At 47.9% G+C, this 15,475-nt stretch overlaps 3 protein-coding genes across 8 annotated transcripts in view; 1 reads left to right on the top strand and 2 right to left on the bottom strand.

Annotated features, from left to right (window-relative positions):
• The window catches only part of aars2 (alanyl-tRNA synthetase 2, mitochondrial (putative)), a 30,730-nt gene extending 22,321 nt beyond the window's left edge, over positions 1-8,409 (bottom strand). Inside the window, exons 1-4 of one of the 2 annotated variants that reach the window (XM_062033103.1) lie at positions 7,280-8,409; positions 1,456-1,644; positions 1,254-1,399; positions 1,003-1,194 (exon numbers count right to left, since the gene is read on the bottom strand). In XM_062033103.1, the coding sequence (XP_061889087.1) occupies positions 1,003-1,194; positions 1,254-1,399; positions 1,456-1,602 (485 nt within the window). In that variant the 5' untranslated portion in view covers positions 1,603-1,644; positions 7,280-8,409. Of the gene's footprint in view, positions 1-1,002; positions 1,195-1,253; positions 1,400-1,455; positions 1,645-4,960; positions 5,833-7,279 lie in introns of those variants that run through there. The other variant, XM_062033102.1, reaches the window with a different exon arrangement.
• alg13 (ALG13 UDP-N-acetylglucosaminyltransferase subunit) lies at positions 5,037-14,143 on the top strand. 4 transcript variants are annotated; one of them, XM_062033107.1, is made up of 25 exons: positions 5,041-5,784; positions 7,128-7,211; positions 7,296-7,346; positions 7,404-7,450; positions 7,504-7,576; positions 7,633-7,714; positions 7,770-7,914; positions 7,975-8,029; positions 8,088-8,193; positions 8,247-8,311; positions 8,382-8,482; positions 10,368-10,453; positions 10,508-10,769; positions 10,833-10,940; positions 11,005-11,098; positions 11,153-11,312; positions 11,374-11,406; positions 11,467-11,522; positions 12,539-12,607; positions 12,681-12,801; positions 13,021-13,140; positions 13,206-13,246; positions 13,310-13,391; positions 13,461-13,568; positions 13,627-14,143. In XM_062033107.1, the coding sequence occupies exons 1-25, from the start codon at positions 5,665-5,667 to the stop codon at positions 13,923-13,925; spliced, it is 2,568 nt and encodes an 855-aa protein (XP_061889091.1). In that variant the 5' UTR covers positions 5,041-5,664; the 3' UTR covers positions 13,926-14,143. The 4 variants fall into 4 exon arrangements, with proteins under 4 accessions (XP_061889088.1, XP_061889091.1, XP_061889089.1 ...); XM_062033105.1 differs by having other exon boundaries at positions 5,045-5,784; positions 12,672-12,801; positions 13,627-14,142; XM_062033108.1 differs by having other exon boundaries at positions 5,049-5,784; positions 10,508-10,754; positions 12,672-12,801; positions 13,627-14,141.
• Positions 13,913-15,475, bottom strand: part of LOC133639631 (protein EOLA1-like) — a 29,922-nt gene continuing 28,359 nt past the window's right edge. For both annotated transcript variants that reach the window (XM_062033109.1, XM_062033110.1), the window contains one exon: positions 13,913-14,506. In XM_062033109.1, the coding sequence (XP_061889093.1) occupies positions 14,271-14,506 (236 nt within the window). In that variant the 3' untranslated portion in view covers positions 13,913-14,270. The remainder of the gene's footprint in view (positions 14,507-15,475) is intronic.

Genomic DNA, 15,475 nt, shown 5'->3' with positions numbered 1-15,475 from the left:
TGTAATAACAATTGTGTGTAAACAGAAGTGCTCCCCCTCTGGTCAACATATGTAATAACAATTGTGTGTAAACAGAAGTGTGCCCCCTCTGGCCAACATATGTAATAACAAGTGTGTGTAAACATTAGAAGTGCTCCCCCTCTGGTCAACATATGTAATAACAATTGTGTGTAAACATTAGAAGTGCTCCCCCCTCTGGTCAACATATGAAATAACAAGTGTGTGTAAACATTAGAAGTGCTCCCCCTCTGGCCAACATATGTAATAACAAGTGTGTGTCAACATTAGAAGTGCTCCCCCTCTGGTCAACATATGTAATAACAATTGTGTGTAAACAGAAGTGCTCCCCCTCTGGCCAACATATGTAATAACAAGTGTGTGTAAACATTAGAAGTGCTCCCCCTCTGGTCAACATATGTAATAACAATTGTGTGTAAACATTAGAAGTGCTCCCCCGTCTGGTCAACATATGTAATAACAAGTGTGTGTAAACATTAGAAGTGCTCCCCCTCTGGTCAACATATGTAATAACAATTGTGTGTAAACATTAGAAGTGCGCCCCCTCTGGTCAACATATGCAATAACAAGTGTGTGTAAACATTAGAAGTGCGCCCCCTCTGGTCAACATATGCAATAACAAGTGTGTGTAAACATTAGAAGTGCGTCCCCTCTGGTCAACATATGCAATAACAAGTGTGTGTAAACATTAGAAGTGCGCCCCCTCTGGTCAACATATGCAATAACAAGTGTGTGTAAACATTAGAAGTGCTCCCCCTCTGGTCAACATATATAATAACAAGTGTGTGTAAACATTAGAAGTGCTCCCCCTCTGGCCAACATATGTAATAACAAGTGTGTGTAAACATTAGAAGTGCTCCCCCTCTGGCCACAGTTAATAAAATAAATAAATATAGAGACATACTGTAATAACTTGTAGTAAATAATGAAAATTAAAAACCAATTGTGTGTGCGTGCGTGCGTGTGTGTGTGTGCTGCAGGGACCTGTTGTACTGCATGAAGACCAGGTTCCAGACCTCCACCAGGTCAGGACAGTGTGTGTTGACCAGCAGGGCGGCGTCTCTCCCGCCCACGTGGTCGTAGTGGATCTCAGTGCAGGGGCCACAGGGGCCCGTGTCCCCCATCTCCCAGAAGTTCTCCTTCAGGCCGAAGGGAAGAAGGCGGGCCGCAGGGACCCTGGCGAGGAGGCGGGGCCGTCACGATGAGCCGACATGTGATTGGCCGAGTCCACCTACCCCAGTTCCAACCAGATCTGCCGAGTCTCCTCGTCAGCCGCCAGACCCGAACGGGGGTCCCCGGCGAAGTAGGACACGTAGAGTCTGTCAGCAGGTATGCCGTAGTGCTGGGTGAGGAGGCTCCACGCCATGGCACACGCCTCTTCCTGTGGGAGCACGCACCTCATTACTGGGCTGGCGGCCAGGTCTCACCTGCGTCTACCTTGAAGTAGTCTCCGAAGGACCAGTTGCCCAGCATCTCAAAGAAGGTGTGGTGGTACACGTCCTTGCCCACGTCCTCCAGGTCGTTGTGTTTGCCACCTGCTCGCACGCACTTCTGACTGTTCACCACACGCCGGTACGACGCCATGTCGCTGCGGGGGTCCACCGTGCCCAGCAGGAGCGGCTTGAACTGAAACATGCTCATACTTTCACTTTCACTCTTCAAGTAATCATTCTTAATTTTGTCTTCTCTCATCACTCTTCAAGTAATCATTCTTACTTTCACTTTCGTTTGTCTTCTCTCATCACTCTTCAAGTAATCATTCTTACTTTCACTTGGTTTTGTCTTCTCTCATCACTCTTTTTCATTTTTTCATTTATTTATTTATTTCAGGCAATGACATAAAAAAGTACAAAGTTGACAACACATAATAATATGAATGAATATAGTGCAAAAGGTAATGTATAGTATGTAATGCATGATTGTCCAGTTTTGCCTGAAAGGGAGCGGGAAGAAGATCATTTATTTAATCCCACCCCCAGTTCTCCATTCAGTGATTATTCAAATGAGTTTCACTCTAACTTTGTTCAAGGATGATAATACACATGTTGTATCATAGTGGCATTACCACAGGTAACTATAATTATTACACTGTAACAATCATTTGTATCAACAATGTAGGAAGAATGAATATACCAACAATGGTAATAGACAACATAGCAATAATGGTAATAGACAACATAGCAACAATGGTAATAGACAACATAGCAACAATGGTAATAGACAACATAGCAACAATGGTAATAGACAACATAGCAATAATGGTAAGAAAACATTGAGCACAGAGTACAGCAGCAGGTCAAATTAAAGACCCTCATCTCTATATTTGAACCAGACCCCATGTTTGTATAATAGTTTAAATCCATTAATAGTTTGGCGTTGCTTGTGTTGTAAGTCCAGTTTGTTCCATGGTTTTAGTCCGCATACAGACACACAAAAACATAGTTTTACTCCGCATACAGACACACAAAAACATAGTTTTAGTCCGCATACAGACACACAAAAACATAGTTTTACTCCGCATGCAGACACACAAAAACATAGTTTTACTCCGCATACAGACACACAAAAACATAGTTTTACTCCGCATACAGACACACAAAAACATAGTTTTACTCCGCATACAGACATACAAAAACATAGTTTTACTCCGCATACAGACACACAAAAACATAGTTTTACTCCGCATACAGACACACAAAAACATAGTTTTACTCCGCATACAGACACACAAAAACATAGTTTTACTCCGCATACAGACACACAAAAACATAATTTTACTCTGCATACAGACACACAAAAACATAGTTTTACTCCGCATACAGACACACAAAAACATAGTTTTACTCCACATGCAGACACACAAAAACATAGTTTTACTCCGCATACAGACACACAAAAACATAGTTTTACTCCGCATACAGACACACAAAAACATAGTTTTACTCCGCATACAGACACAAAAACATAGTTTAACTCCGCATGCAGACACACAAAAACATAGTTTTACTCCGCATACAGACACACAAAAACATAGTTTTACTCCGCATACAGAAACACAAAAACGTTTACGAGTGGTTTGAGCTCTCGGCAATAAGAAATATCCAAAGCCTCTCAAGTTATGAGCCTGCACTCGTCTTATAAAAAAACATTGTAGATTAGGCTGCAATAATTTGTTAAATGCTTTATATAAGATTATTAATGTATTATATTTAACAAGGTCATAAAATTTGAGCAACTTTGATTGATTGATTGATTGAAACTTTTATTAGTAGGTTGCACAGTGAAGTACATATTCCGTACAATTGACCACTAAATGGTAACACCCCAATACGTTTTTCAACTTGTTTAAGTTGGGGTCCACTTAAAGGCCTACTGAAAGCCACTACTAGCGACCACGCAGTCTGAAAGTTTATATATCAATGATGAAATCTTAACATTGCAACACATGCCAATACGGCCGGGTTAACTTATAAAGTGCAATTTTAAATTTCCCGCTAAACTTCCGGTTGAAAACGTCTATGTATGATGACGTATGCGCGTGACGTCGATGGTTGAAGCGGAAGTATTGGGACACATTGAATCCAATACAAAAAGCTCTGTTTTCATCGCAAAATTCCACAGTATTCTGGATATCTGTGTTGGTGAATCTTTTGCAATTTGTTTCATGAACAATGAAGACTGCAAAGAAGAAAGCTGTAGGTGGGATCGGTGTATTAGCGGCTGGCTGGAGCAACACAACCAGGAGGACTTTGAGTTGGATAGCAGACGCGCTATTCGACGCTAGCCGCTGACCGCATCGATAATCGGGTGAAGTCCTTCGTCGCGCCGTCGATCGCTGGAACGCAGGTGAGCACGGGTGTTGATGAGCAGATGAGGGCTGGCGTAGGTGGAGCGCTAATGTTTTTAGCATAGCTCTGTCGAGGTCCCCGTAGCTAAGTTAGCTTCAATGGCGTCGTTAGCAACAGCATTTCTAGGCTTTGCCAGGCTGGAAAGCATTAACCGTGTAGTTACATGTCCATGGTTTAATAGTATTGTTGATCTTCTGTCTATCCTTCCAGTCAGGGGTTTATTTATTTTGTTTCTATCTGCAGTTAAGCCCAATGCTATCACGTTAGATCCGTAGCTAAAGTGCTTCGCCGATGTATTGTCGTGGAGATAAAAGTCACTGTGAATGTCCATTTCGCGTTCTCGACTCTCATTTTCAAGAGGATATAGTATCCGAGGTGGTTTAAAATACAAATCCGTGGTCCACAATAGAAAAAGGAGAAAGTGTGGAATCCAATGAGCCCTTGTACCTAAGTTATGGTCAGAGCGAAAAAAGATACGTCCTGCACTGCACTCTAGTCATTCACTTTCACGTTCCTCATCCACAAATCTTTCATCCTCGCTCAAATTAATGGGGTAATCGTCGCTTTCTCGGTCCGAATCGCTCTCGCTGCTGGTGTAAACAACGGGGAAATGTGAGGAGCCCTTCCACCTGTGACGTCACGCTACTTCCGGTACAGGCAAGGCTTTTTTTTAATCAGCGACCAAAAGTTGCGAACTTTATCGTCGATGTTCTCTACTAAATCCTTTCAGCAAAAATATGGCAATATCGCGAAATGATCAAGTATGAACATAGAATGGATCTGCTATCCCCGTTTAAATAAGAAAATTTCATTTCAGTAGGCCTTTAAAGTTGATTCATGATACAGATATAAATAATTGCATGAACAGATTATGAGTATGTTCTAAATAACTCTTCAAATAATTATTCTTACTTTCACTTGGTTGTGTGTTGTTTTATCACTCTTCAAATAATAAATAATGACGAGTAACACTGGGTAGCAAATCGTTTTGTTTTCAGTCATTTTGGCGACATTCGCCGTCATGCTAATCTGGTGGAGCACTTATTTTGAAAGGCCTCTTATTTTGAAAGGGTTGGGTCGTGCCTGAGTCTGACCTGGTTCATTCCGGCGTTGACAAACAGCAGACTGGGGTCCCCTCTGGGCCGGACCGGGGAGGACGGGACCAGTCGATGCTCGTGTTGGTGCTGGAAGAAGTCCAAGAAGGTCTGCCGGACACGCGCGGCTCCCACTTCCGGGGGACACGCGCTCCGGGCGCTTGTCGAGCGGACCCAGAACCGAACCGGCGGTCCGGTGAGCCGCCGAGTGGCGCTGAGGCTCCGGTGAAGCAGTCCCGGCATCGGCACGTCGGACCAGAACCTCACCAACCGGACGGGAAGAGTCTACTGGCTGGAGCACAGCGCGCATGCGCCCTCTGCTCCTTCTTCTTGGGATTCAAGGACACACGACGACAATTTGAAAGCGCATTACCGCCACCCAGTGACCACATGCGCGCACTGCATGCTTCTTTTGATGATATTTGACGTGGAAGATTATTATTCATATTAATAATCATCATCATCATCATTGTGGACATGACGTGTGCATTTCATGGAAGATTATTATTAATAAAAATAATAATCATGGCGGTGTCAGCGGAGAAAGGCGTCATTATGTACACAGTGCTGAAAGTTCCCACGCTTGCTTCGGCGCGTGAAGGTGCCCGCGCGTTCATCAGCGGTGATTCAAGACACCTGGCAGGTGATTCAAGTCACCTGCCAGGTGCGGCTCGTGTCCTTGGAAGTGTTTTGGCGCCGGCGGGATGCACAAAGGCCTGAAGAAGTACTTCGTCAACATGGACGACTACCTGGCCAGCCTGGGCCTCTACCGCAAGATCGTGGCGAGGGACGCGTCCAGCCTCTTCCGGGCCGTGTCGGAGCAGGTCAGTTGCCATGGTTACAACCAAAGTTACTATATGTGTGTGTGTAGCTGTACTACTCCCACAACTACCATTGTGTGTGTGGGTGTAGCTGTACTACTCCCACAACTACCATTGTGTGTGTGTGTGTAGCTGTACTACTCCCACAACTACCATTGTGTGTGTGTGTGTAGCTGTACTACTCCCACAACTACCATTGTGTGTGTGTGTGTAGCTGTACTACTCCCACAACTACCATTGTGTGTGTGTGTGTGTAGCTGTACTACTCCCACAACTACCATTGTGTGTGTGTGTGTGTGTAGCTGTACTACTCCCACAACTACCTGTGTGTGTGGTGTGTGTGTGTGTGTGTGTGTGTGTGTGTAGCTGTACTACTCCCACAACTACCTGTGTGTGTGTGTGTAGCTGTACTACTCCCACAACTACCATTGTGTGTGTGTGTGTAGCTGTACTACTCCCACAACTACCATTGTGTGTGTGTGTGTGTGTGTAGCTGTACTACTCCCACAACTACCAGTGTGTGTGTGTGTGTGTGTGTAGCTGTACTACTCCCACAACTACCAGTGTGTGTGTGTGTGTGTGTGTAGCTGTACTACTCCCACAACTACCTGTGTGTTTAGCTGTACTAGTCCCACAACTACCATTTGTGTGTGTAGCTGTACTACTCTCACAACTACCATTGTGTGTGTGTAGCTGTACTACTCCCACAACTACCATTGTGTGTGCGTGTAGCTGTACTACTCCCACCACTACCATTGTGTGTGTGTGTGTGTGTGTGTGTGTGTGTGTGGCTGTACTACTCCCACAACTACCATTTGTGTGTGTGTGTGTAGCTGTACTACTCCCACAACTACCATTGTGTGTGTGTAGCTGTACTACTCCCACAACTACCATTGTGTGTGTGTGTGTGTGTGGCTGTACTACTCCCACAACTACCATTGTGTGTGTGTGTGTGTAGCTGTACTACTCTCACAACTACCATTTGTGTGTGTGTGTAGCTGTACTAGTCCCACAACTACGTGTGTGTGTGTGTGTAGCTGTACTACTCCCAGAACTACCATTTTGTGTGTGTGTGTGTGTAGCTACTACTCCCAGAACTACCATTTTGTGTGTGTGTGCGTGTGTAGCTGTACTACTCCCAGAACTACCATTTTGTGTGTGTGTAGCTGTACTACTCCCAGAACTACCATTTTGTGTGTGTGTGTGTGTGTGTAGCTGTACTACTCCCAGAACTACCATTTTGTGTGTGTGTGTGTGTGTAGCTGTACTACTCCCAGAACTACCATTTTGTGTGTGTGTGTAGCTGTATTACTCCCAGAACTACCATTTTGTGTGTGTGTGTGTAGCTGTACTACTCCCAGAACTACCATCACAGGATCCGCCAGGACTGTGCTAACTTCATGAGAGCTAACGCTAGCGTCTTTGAGCCGGTGAGTGCACGGCGCTGATCATGTGACCTCACCTGTGACCTCACCTGTGACCTCACCTGTGACCTCACCTGTGACCGCTTGCAGTTTGTGGAAGGCTCCTTCGAGAAGTACCTGGAGCGTCTGGAGGACCCCAAGGTGAGCCAGGTGTGCCCCGCTGACCTTTGACCCCGTGTAACAGGTGTGTGTTGGCAGGAGACGGTGGGCCAGGTGGAGATCAAGGCGCTCTCTCAGCTCTACAGGTGAGCCAGGTCAGGTGACCACTGGGAGCGCGCTCAGTCACCTCTCTTTGCAGACGCTGCTTCCTGATCTACCGTTACCCCGGGAAACCGCCCACCTTCATCTCAGAGGACCACTTTGTGGACCAGGTGAGTGCCCGCGCTAGGCTCCGCCCACATGATGTCACTAGTCTGCTGTCGCCTAGGTGACGCTGTGCTGCTCCATCAACGGCCACTATGACATCATCTACCCCAGGACCTACCCTGCCTCTGCTGCCCTGTGCCAGGGTGAGTTGACAGGTCAGAGGTCACAGGTGTGGCGCTACAGCGTGCGTGCGTGCAGGTGTGGTGTACCAGCTGCTCTACACCAAAGTCTTTGGCTGCGAGGAGGCGGAGCTCTGTCAGGCCGTGGAGGCGTTCAGGGTGGGAGGTCGTCGCTATAGAAACAGCGTGTGCAGTGACGAGGTTCCCGAGGAGAGAGGACACAGGTGCGCACCTGCACGCCCCCGCCCGCTTGTGGCACACCCTCACTGTGTCGGCTCCTGCAGGGAGGAGGCGGAGTCAGCCGGCGCCACGGACGAGAAGCAGGCCGACGACGGCAAGGTGGGCGGGACCCCGTGCCTTTGACTGCTTATACAGTGATCACTTCCTGTCCGCTCAGTTGGAAGCCCCGCCCCCCTGCAGACTGCCTTACAAGGTGATGAAGTCCCTGGACGGCGAGGTGTACAGGAACGTGGAGTTCGACGTGTGGCAGGACACCTGCAAAGGTAACGCCGTCACTCCGCCCGCGTCTGCCAGCTGTGACCAGGTGTGTCCTTAGAGATGCAGAAGAGTGACTACATGGTGTTCGCCGGGAGACAGTACTTCCTGGGAGACAAGTGTCAGGTGTGCAGCCTGGCCCCGCCCCCTCCTCCTCCTTCACAGCAAGATGGCCACCAGCGTCTTGTGCTTTCAGGTGCGTCTGGAGCCCAAAGGGAAGTACTTCAACGCCTTCATCCAGGAAGTAGGAACGCACTCGGCCGCCGTCACCGTCTTCATCGAGGAGCTGGGCGAGAAGTACACGCACATCAGTACACACACACACACACACACACATCAGTATACACACACACATCAGTACACACACACACATCAGTACACACACATCAGTACACACACATCAGTACACACACACACACACACACATCAGTACACACACACACATCAGTACACACACACACACACACACATCAGTACACACACACACACACACACATCAGTACACACGCACACATCAGTACACACGCACACATCAGTACACACACACACATCAGTATACACACACACACACACACATCAGTACACACACACATCAGTACACACACACACACACACATCAGTACACACACACACACATCAGTACACACACACACACACACACACACACACATCAGTACACACACACACACACACACACACACACACACATCAGTACACACACACACACACACATCAGTACACACACACACACACACACACATCAGTACACACACACATCAGTACACACACACACACACACATCAGTACACACACACACACACACATCAGTACACACACACACACACACATCAGTACACACACACACACACACATCAGTACACACACACACACACATCAGTACACACACACACACACACATCAGTACACACACACACACACATCAGTACACACACACACACACACATCAGTACACACACACACACACACATCAGTACACACACACACACACACATCAGTACACACACACACACACATCAGTACACACACACACACACATCAGTACACACGCGCACACTCATCAGTACGCACACTCATCAGTACGCACACTCATCAGTACGCACACTCATCAATACACGCACACGCATCAATACACACATCAATACACGCACACACATCAATACACACACATCAATACACACACACATCAATATACACACACATCAATATACACACACATCAATATACACACACATCAATATACACACACATCAATATACACACACATCAATATACACACACATCAATATACACACACATCAATATACACACACACACATCAATATACACACACACACGTCAATATACACACACACACGTCAATATACACACACACACGTCAATATACACACACACACACACACACATCAATATACACACACACACACATCAGTACACACACATCAGTACACACACATCAGTACACACACACACACACATCAGTACACACACACACACACACATCAATACACGCACACGCATCAATACACGCACACGCATCAATACACGCATCAATACACACACACACACATCAATATACACACACATCAATATACACACACACATCAATATACACACACACACACATCAATATACACACACACATCAATATACACACACACACACGTCAATATACACACACACACATCCATATACACACACACACACACATCAGTACACACACACACATCAGTACACACACACACACACACATCAGTACACACACACACACATCAGTACACGCACACGCATCAATACACACATCAATACACACACACACACACATCAATATACACACACATCAATATACACACACACACACACATCAATATACACACACACATCAATATACACACACACACATCAATATACACACACACACACACGTCAATATACACACACATCAATATACACACACACACACACACGTCAATATACACACACATCAATATACACACACACACACACACATCAATATATACACACACACCAATATACACACACCAATATACACACACACCAATATACACACACATCAATATACACACACACACATCAATATACACACACACATCAATATACACACGCATCAATACACTCACGTACGTGTCACTTCCTGTCGCAGACACCTGGTTCCACTGACGGACCTGAAACCCGTCAATCCGGTTCCCGCCTGGAACGTGGCGGCGCCGTCTCGGAAAGGAGACCCCGGTACGTCCACTACTTCCTCTTCCTGCAAGCTTGTGCCAACTTCCTGTTTCTCAGATTGCGACACTCGTGGTCAACGCCATCACCGCCATCGCTACTTCAGGAAGTCCAGAGGTGGTATGAAAGGGGCGGAGCTTTTGATAGCGCCTCCCTCGTATGGGGGTCTGGGCCCCTCCACGCTGCCCCCCCGCTTCCAGCCTGCAGGTCACCCTCGCCCCCCTCCTCCTCCCTCTGCTGGAGCCATGACCTATGACCTCTACGCTCCGCCCCACCACCACCACCCCCCTGCCGGACGCCCACCGCGGTACGGCACATCGAGGTGTGTGTGTCACCTGTGTCACGTGGCAGCCAGCTTCTGATGTGTGTGTGTGTGTGTGGTCAGAAACTCCACACGCTTCCTGAACCGCCACCTGATTGGTCCCCAGTTGACCTACTACCCGCCCACTGGGAGGCGTTACTATGACTACGAGAGCTACGCCTTCAGGTCTCGGTAAGAAGCCATGTTGATGTGGTGAGGGGGCGGAGCCTGACAGGTGATGTGTGTGTGTGTGCAGGCGCAGTCGGCGTCAGAACGCCAACAAAGAATGTCAGTTCTCCTTCTCGGACGCCACAGAAGACGTGACCTACTACCAGCTGGACCACAACCAGGTAAATACTTCCACACACGCCATCTTGTCCTCCACCACATGTCCACGCCCACAGGGCCCGTCTGTGCCCCAATCCCCCGCCATGGCCACGCCCCCTGCAGGCTCCTCCTACAGGGTCCAGAGAGGCTCGGGGCCCCTGCCCGGCCTGCCAGGATCCACCCTGGTGTGTTCCTCTGAGGAAGACCAGGAAGATGTCAACACTGTGGAGGCCCCAGGTGTGTGTGTGTGTGTGTGTGTGTGTGTGAGAGTGTGATTGACATGTGGTTTGTGTGTCAGAGTTCAGAGAGGACTTCATCTACAACACCCAGGGTGAGTCACATGACCTGTCAGCAGCCTTGGTCACCTGACAGGAAGTGGAACCTGTTTCAGATCCCACCTACCAGACTGCCAGCATCTACACTGCTGCAGAGTCTGCCACCAGCCAGGTAACACACACACAGGTAACACACAGGTAACACACGCGTGCACAGGTGAGGTAACATACACACACAGGTAAAACACTTACACACATGTACAGAGGTAACACACACGTACACACAAGTAATACACATGTCCACACAGGTAACACACACACAGGTAAAACACATACACACATGTAATCAGGTAACACACACGTACACAAGTAATACACGTGTCCACACAGGTAACACACACAGGTAACTCACACGTAACACACACGTCCACACACGTAACACACACGTCCACACAGGTAATATACACACATCCACACACGTAATACACACGTCCACACAGGTAACATACAAACGTCCACACAGGTAACACACACACAGGTAACATACACGTACAGACACAGGTAACATACACACACAAAGGTAACATACACCTTGGTAACATACACACAGGTAACATACACATACACACAGGTAACATACACACATGTAACACCTAGGTAACGTACACATACACTGGTAACATACACCTAGGTAATGTACATGTACACACATGTAACATACACCTAGGTAACGTACACATACACACATGTAACATACATCTAGGTAACGTACACATGCACACAGGTAACATACACCTAGGTAATGTACACGTACACACATGTAACATACACACATGTAACATACACCTAGGTAACGTACACACTGGTAATGTACACACAGGTAACATACACCTAGGTAACGTACACACTGGTAATGTACACACAGGTAACATACACCTAGGTAACGTACACACTGGTAATGTACACACAGGTAACATACACTTAGGTAACGTACACACAGGTAACATACACCTAGATAACGTACAAATAGGTAACATACACGTAAACACAGGTAACGTACACACAGGTAACATACACCTAGGTAACATACACGTACACACAGGTAACACACACTTGGGTAAAGTACACACAGGTAACATATACACACACTATGTGGCTCCAAGTGATGACATCATCATGTTGTGACAGGATCAGCAGGAAGGGGGCGTGGCCAACTCTCCACCAAGATCTGATATGACCTACAGCTATACACAGCAGGTACACACACACCTGACCTTGTCATCACAGCCCCGCCTCCTGCTCTGTGTGTGTGTGTGTTGAGGTGGTGAAGCCATTAGGGGTCATCTCTTCTTCACCTTCATCCTCCTCTTCCTCATCACCCTCTTCCTCCTCATCTCGTGCACCTGCTGCCACTCACCTGCCTGTGGCATCACACGCTACACCTCGCTCAGGTACACACACACACACACACCACCTCGCTCAGGTACACGCACACACACACACACACACACACACCACCTCGCTCAGGTACACACACACCACCTCGCTCAGGTACACACACACACACACACACACACACACACACACACCACCTCGCTCAGGTACACACACACACACACACACCACCTCGCTCAGGTACACACATGCACACACACTTCTCTTGTATCTAGTTGCCATGGCGATCCCAGCAGCCTCCCCCTGGTTGGTTAACGAGATGGGCGAGACAGTGTGTGCGGTGATGACTCCGCCTCCTTACTCCTATGACCCCAATGGCAACGACCTACCTAGAGGTGACCTTGACACTTGACATGTGACCCTGTTGTGGTGCTGAGTGTGTGTGTGTGTGTGTGTGTAGACTACAGGGTGCTGCAGTACTACTTCAACCTGGGCGTGCAGGTGAGAAGATGGGAGCCAATCAGAGAGCTGGGTAGCATGGTGACCTCTGACCTTTGTCCTCAGTGGTACTGGCAGCAGCAGCAGGTGTACGCCCCCCCCTCCCCCGACCCCTACCAGCACTGCCCCCCCTACCTGGGCCAGGAGGGTGAGCTGCTTGTCAGGAACAGGAAGTAGTTCCACTGCTGACCATGTGACTGTCTGACCCCTCCCCCAGCCGGCCCTCCCTCCTATCCCGAGGCAGGACGCGGACCCCAGCAGCCGCCGTCCTTCCCAGAGTGCACCAGGGCTGCTGACGGACAGGCGGAGTCTCAGGGCAGCAGCGGTCCGTGATTGGTCGTCTTTGTGTGTGTCCAGCTTTGTCATTCTCCTTTTGTCTACAGGCCCCGCCCCTTCCATGGAGGGCTGTCCTCTCACTGGTCCGCCTTCAGGCCCCGCCTCCTCCGCGCTCTTGTACCAGGATCAAGCCCCTCTACTGCACCTGCCGTATGATGCTCCACCCCCTGCTGGCTACCTTCCCCCGCCTCCTGTCCCTCACCACGCCCACCACACGCCTTACCAGCCGTGTCTTCCCTGGGGGGCGTTCCACGCCGGCTCCCGAGTGTACTGCCCCACCACTAACCCCGCCCACGTGGTGGGCTACCTTGCGACCCCCACGCACTACATCCCCCCTGCTGTGTGACCGCCTTTAGCTCGAATGCTAACGTTTAAAGGATAAGTTTGTTTGCAAGTTTATTTAATGGAGGTTGTCCTTCAGTTTGAGCCAGCCAATCAGAAAGAGGGGCGTGGCCAGTCCCTGTTAAAGGGAAGTTTATGTTACGTCACCACGGTGTTGTTGTTGAGGGTTAATAAAGTTTGTCACCAGCACAAAGTCTTCTTTTCATGGAATAAACATGCTAGCAGGCTATGCTAATTAGTTGTCTCCAATAACTGTCGTCACGGCAACAAAGGTCATGCTAATTAGCTGACTCTGTGTGATTAGCTAAGGTTAACAATTGCCACGTCGTCACGTCAACAAAACCCTATGCTAATTAGCTGAGGCTAATAACAGTTGCCACGGCAACAAGTGCGCCGGGATCTCCACCGTCCAGAGGTCGCGACCACCTCGGGAAGTCAGTGGCGCCTTCAACCATCGGGGGTTGGTCAGGTGAGTCAGGTGTTTCCCCTGCAGGCCAATCAAAAGGGCTGCTTGCTCCAGCTGTTGTAGCTCCTCCCCCTGCAGGGAGGCGGGGCACTGCCAGGTCCTGCCCACATCCAGCAATCCTGGAAGAGATGTCATGCATGGTTACTCAAGTGACGGGACAAGAGCGGAACCATTGTAGGGGGGAAACAGGATATGATGACAGGTGTTATGTGTTGGACGACAGGAAGTGAAGGAACTAAGAGCAGGAATAAAAGGCAATAAGCTTTCTTTGTGTGTTATTCATCTTACAGTGCACTAACTACTAAGTGACAAGTTGGGCACTTGGTAGCAAGAGGGGACGCCATCTTGGCTCACCTGCCACCATAACCATAGACATGTTATAAATGGACGCAGCATGGAGCACTACTGCCTACTGGCGCTGACGAGACGCGGGGCCGCCATCTTGGAGTGGTGATCAGTGCAATTCATTTGGCAGGAGCAATGAACATTTAATTCATCTTACCTCACTGAATACCACTGATTTGCACATGCTTTTTTGTCATACGTGTAGCTATGATAAAGGACACATGTTTTATTATTCATAGTTTGCTTAACAGTAATAGAAAATTCTTATATGCTATAAGTGACCAGACGTCCCAGATCAAAACTGGGAATATAATCCCAAGAGAAGGGGGAAACCATTTTTAAATTGAAGAAAGAATATGATGAGGTTATATATACATGCTACATAAACAATGTATGAATACATTAGATATCTATATATCTTATAGACTGTATCTCTGTTGCTGCAGCAGCAGAGTTTATTCTGTATTGATATTTTGTATTACATTCTTCCCTTAAATTATCATGTTTACACTGATTGTTTTATATGTATGTTTTATGTATGTCGCTTTGGATAAATGCGTCTGCCAAATACTTCAACATAAACATACGTGACGGCGTGGCGAAGTTGGTAGAGTGGCCTTGTCAGCAATCGGAGGGTTGCTGGTTACTGGGGTTCAATCCCCACCTTCTACCATCCTAGTCACGTCCGTTGTGTCCTTGGGCAAGACACTTCACCCTTGCTCCTGATGGCTGCTGGTTAGCGC

This window comes from Entelurus aequoreus, linkage group LG22 (assembly GCF_033978785.1).
Source record: "Entelurus aequoreus isolate RoL-2023_Sb linkage group LG22, RoL_Eaeq_v1.1, whole genome shotgun sequence".
Taxonomy (NCBI): Eukaryota; Metazoa; Chordata; class Actinopteri; order Syngnathiformes; family Syngnathidae; genus Entelurus; species Entelurus aequoreus.
The sequence above is the reverse complement of the archived record's forward strand: the minus strand, read 5'-3'. Positions and strand labels throughout refer to the sequence as shown.

Coding starts and splice junctions, on each gene's coding strand:
- alg13 (XM_062033104.1), top strand. CDS start 5,665: ATGCACAAAGGCCTGAAGAAGTACTTCGTCAACATGGACGACTACCTG. Junction 13,141..13,205: donor TGGCAACGACCTACCTAGAG/GTGACCTTGACA, acceptor GTGTGTGTGTAG/ACTACAGGGTGCTGCAGTAC. Junction 13,247..13,309: donor ACTTCAACCTGGGCGTGCAG/GTGAGAAGATGG, acceptor CTTTGTCCTCAG/TGGTACTGGCAGCAGCAGCA.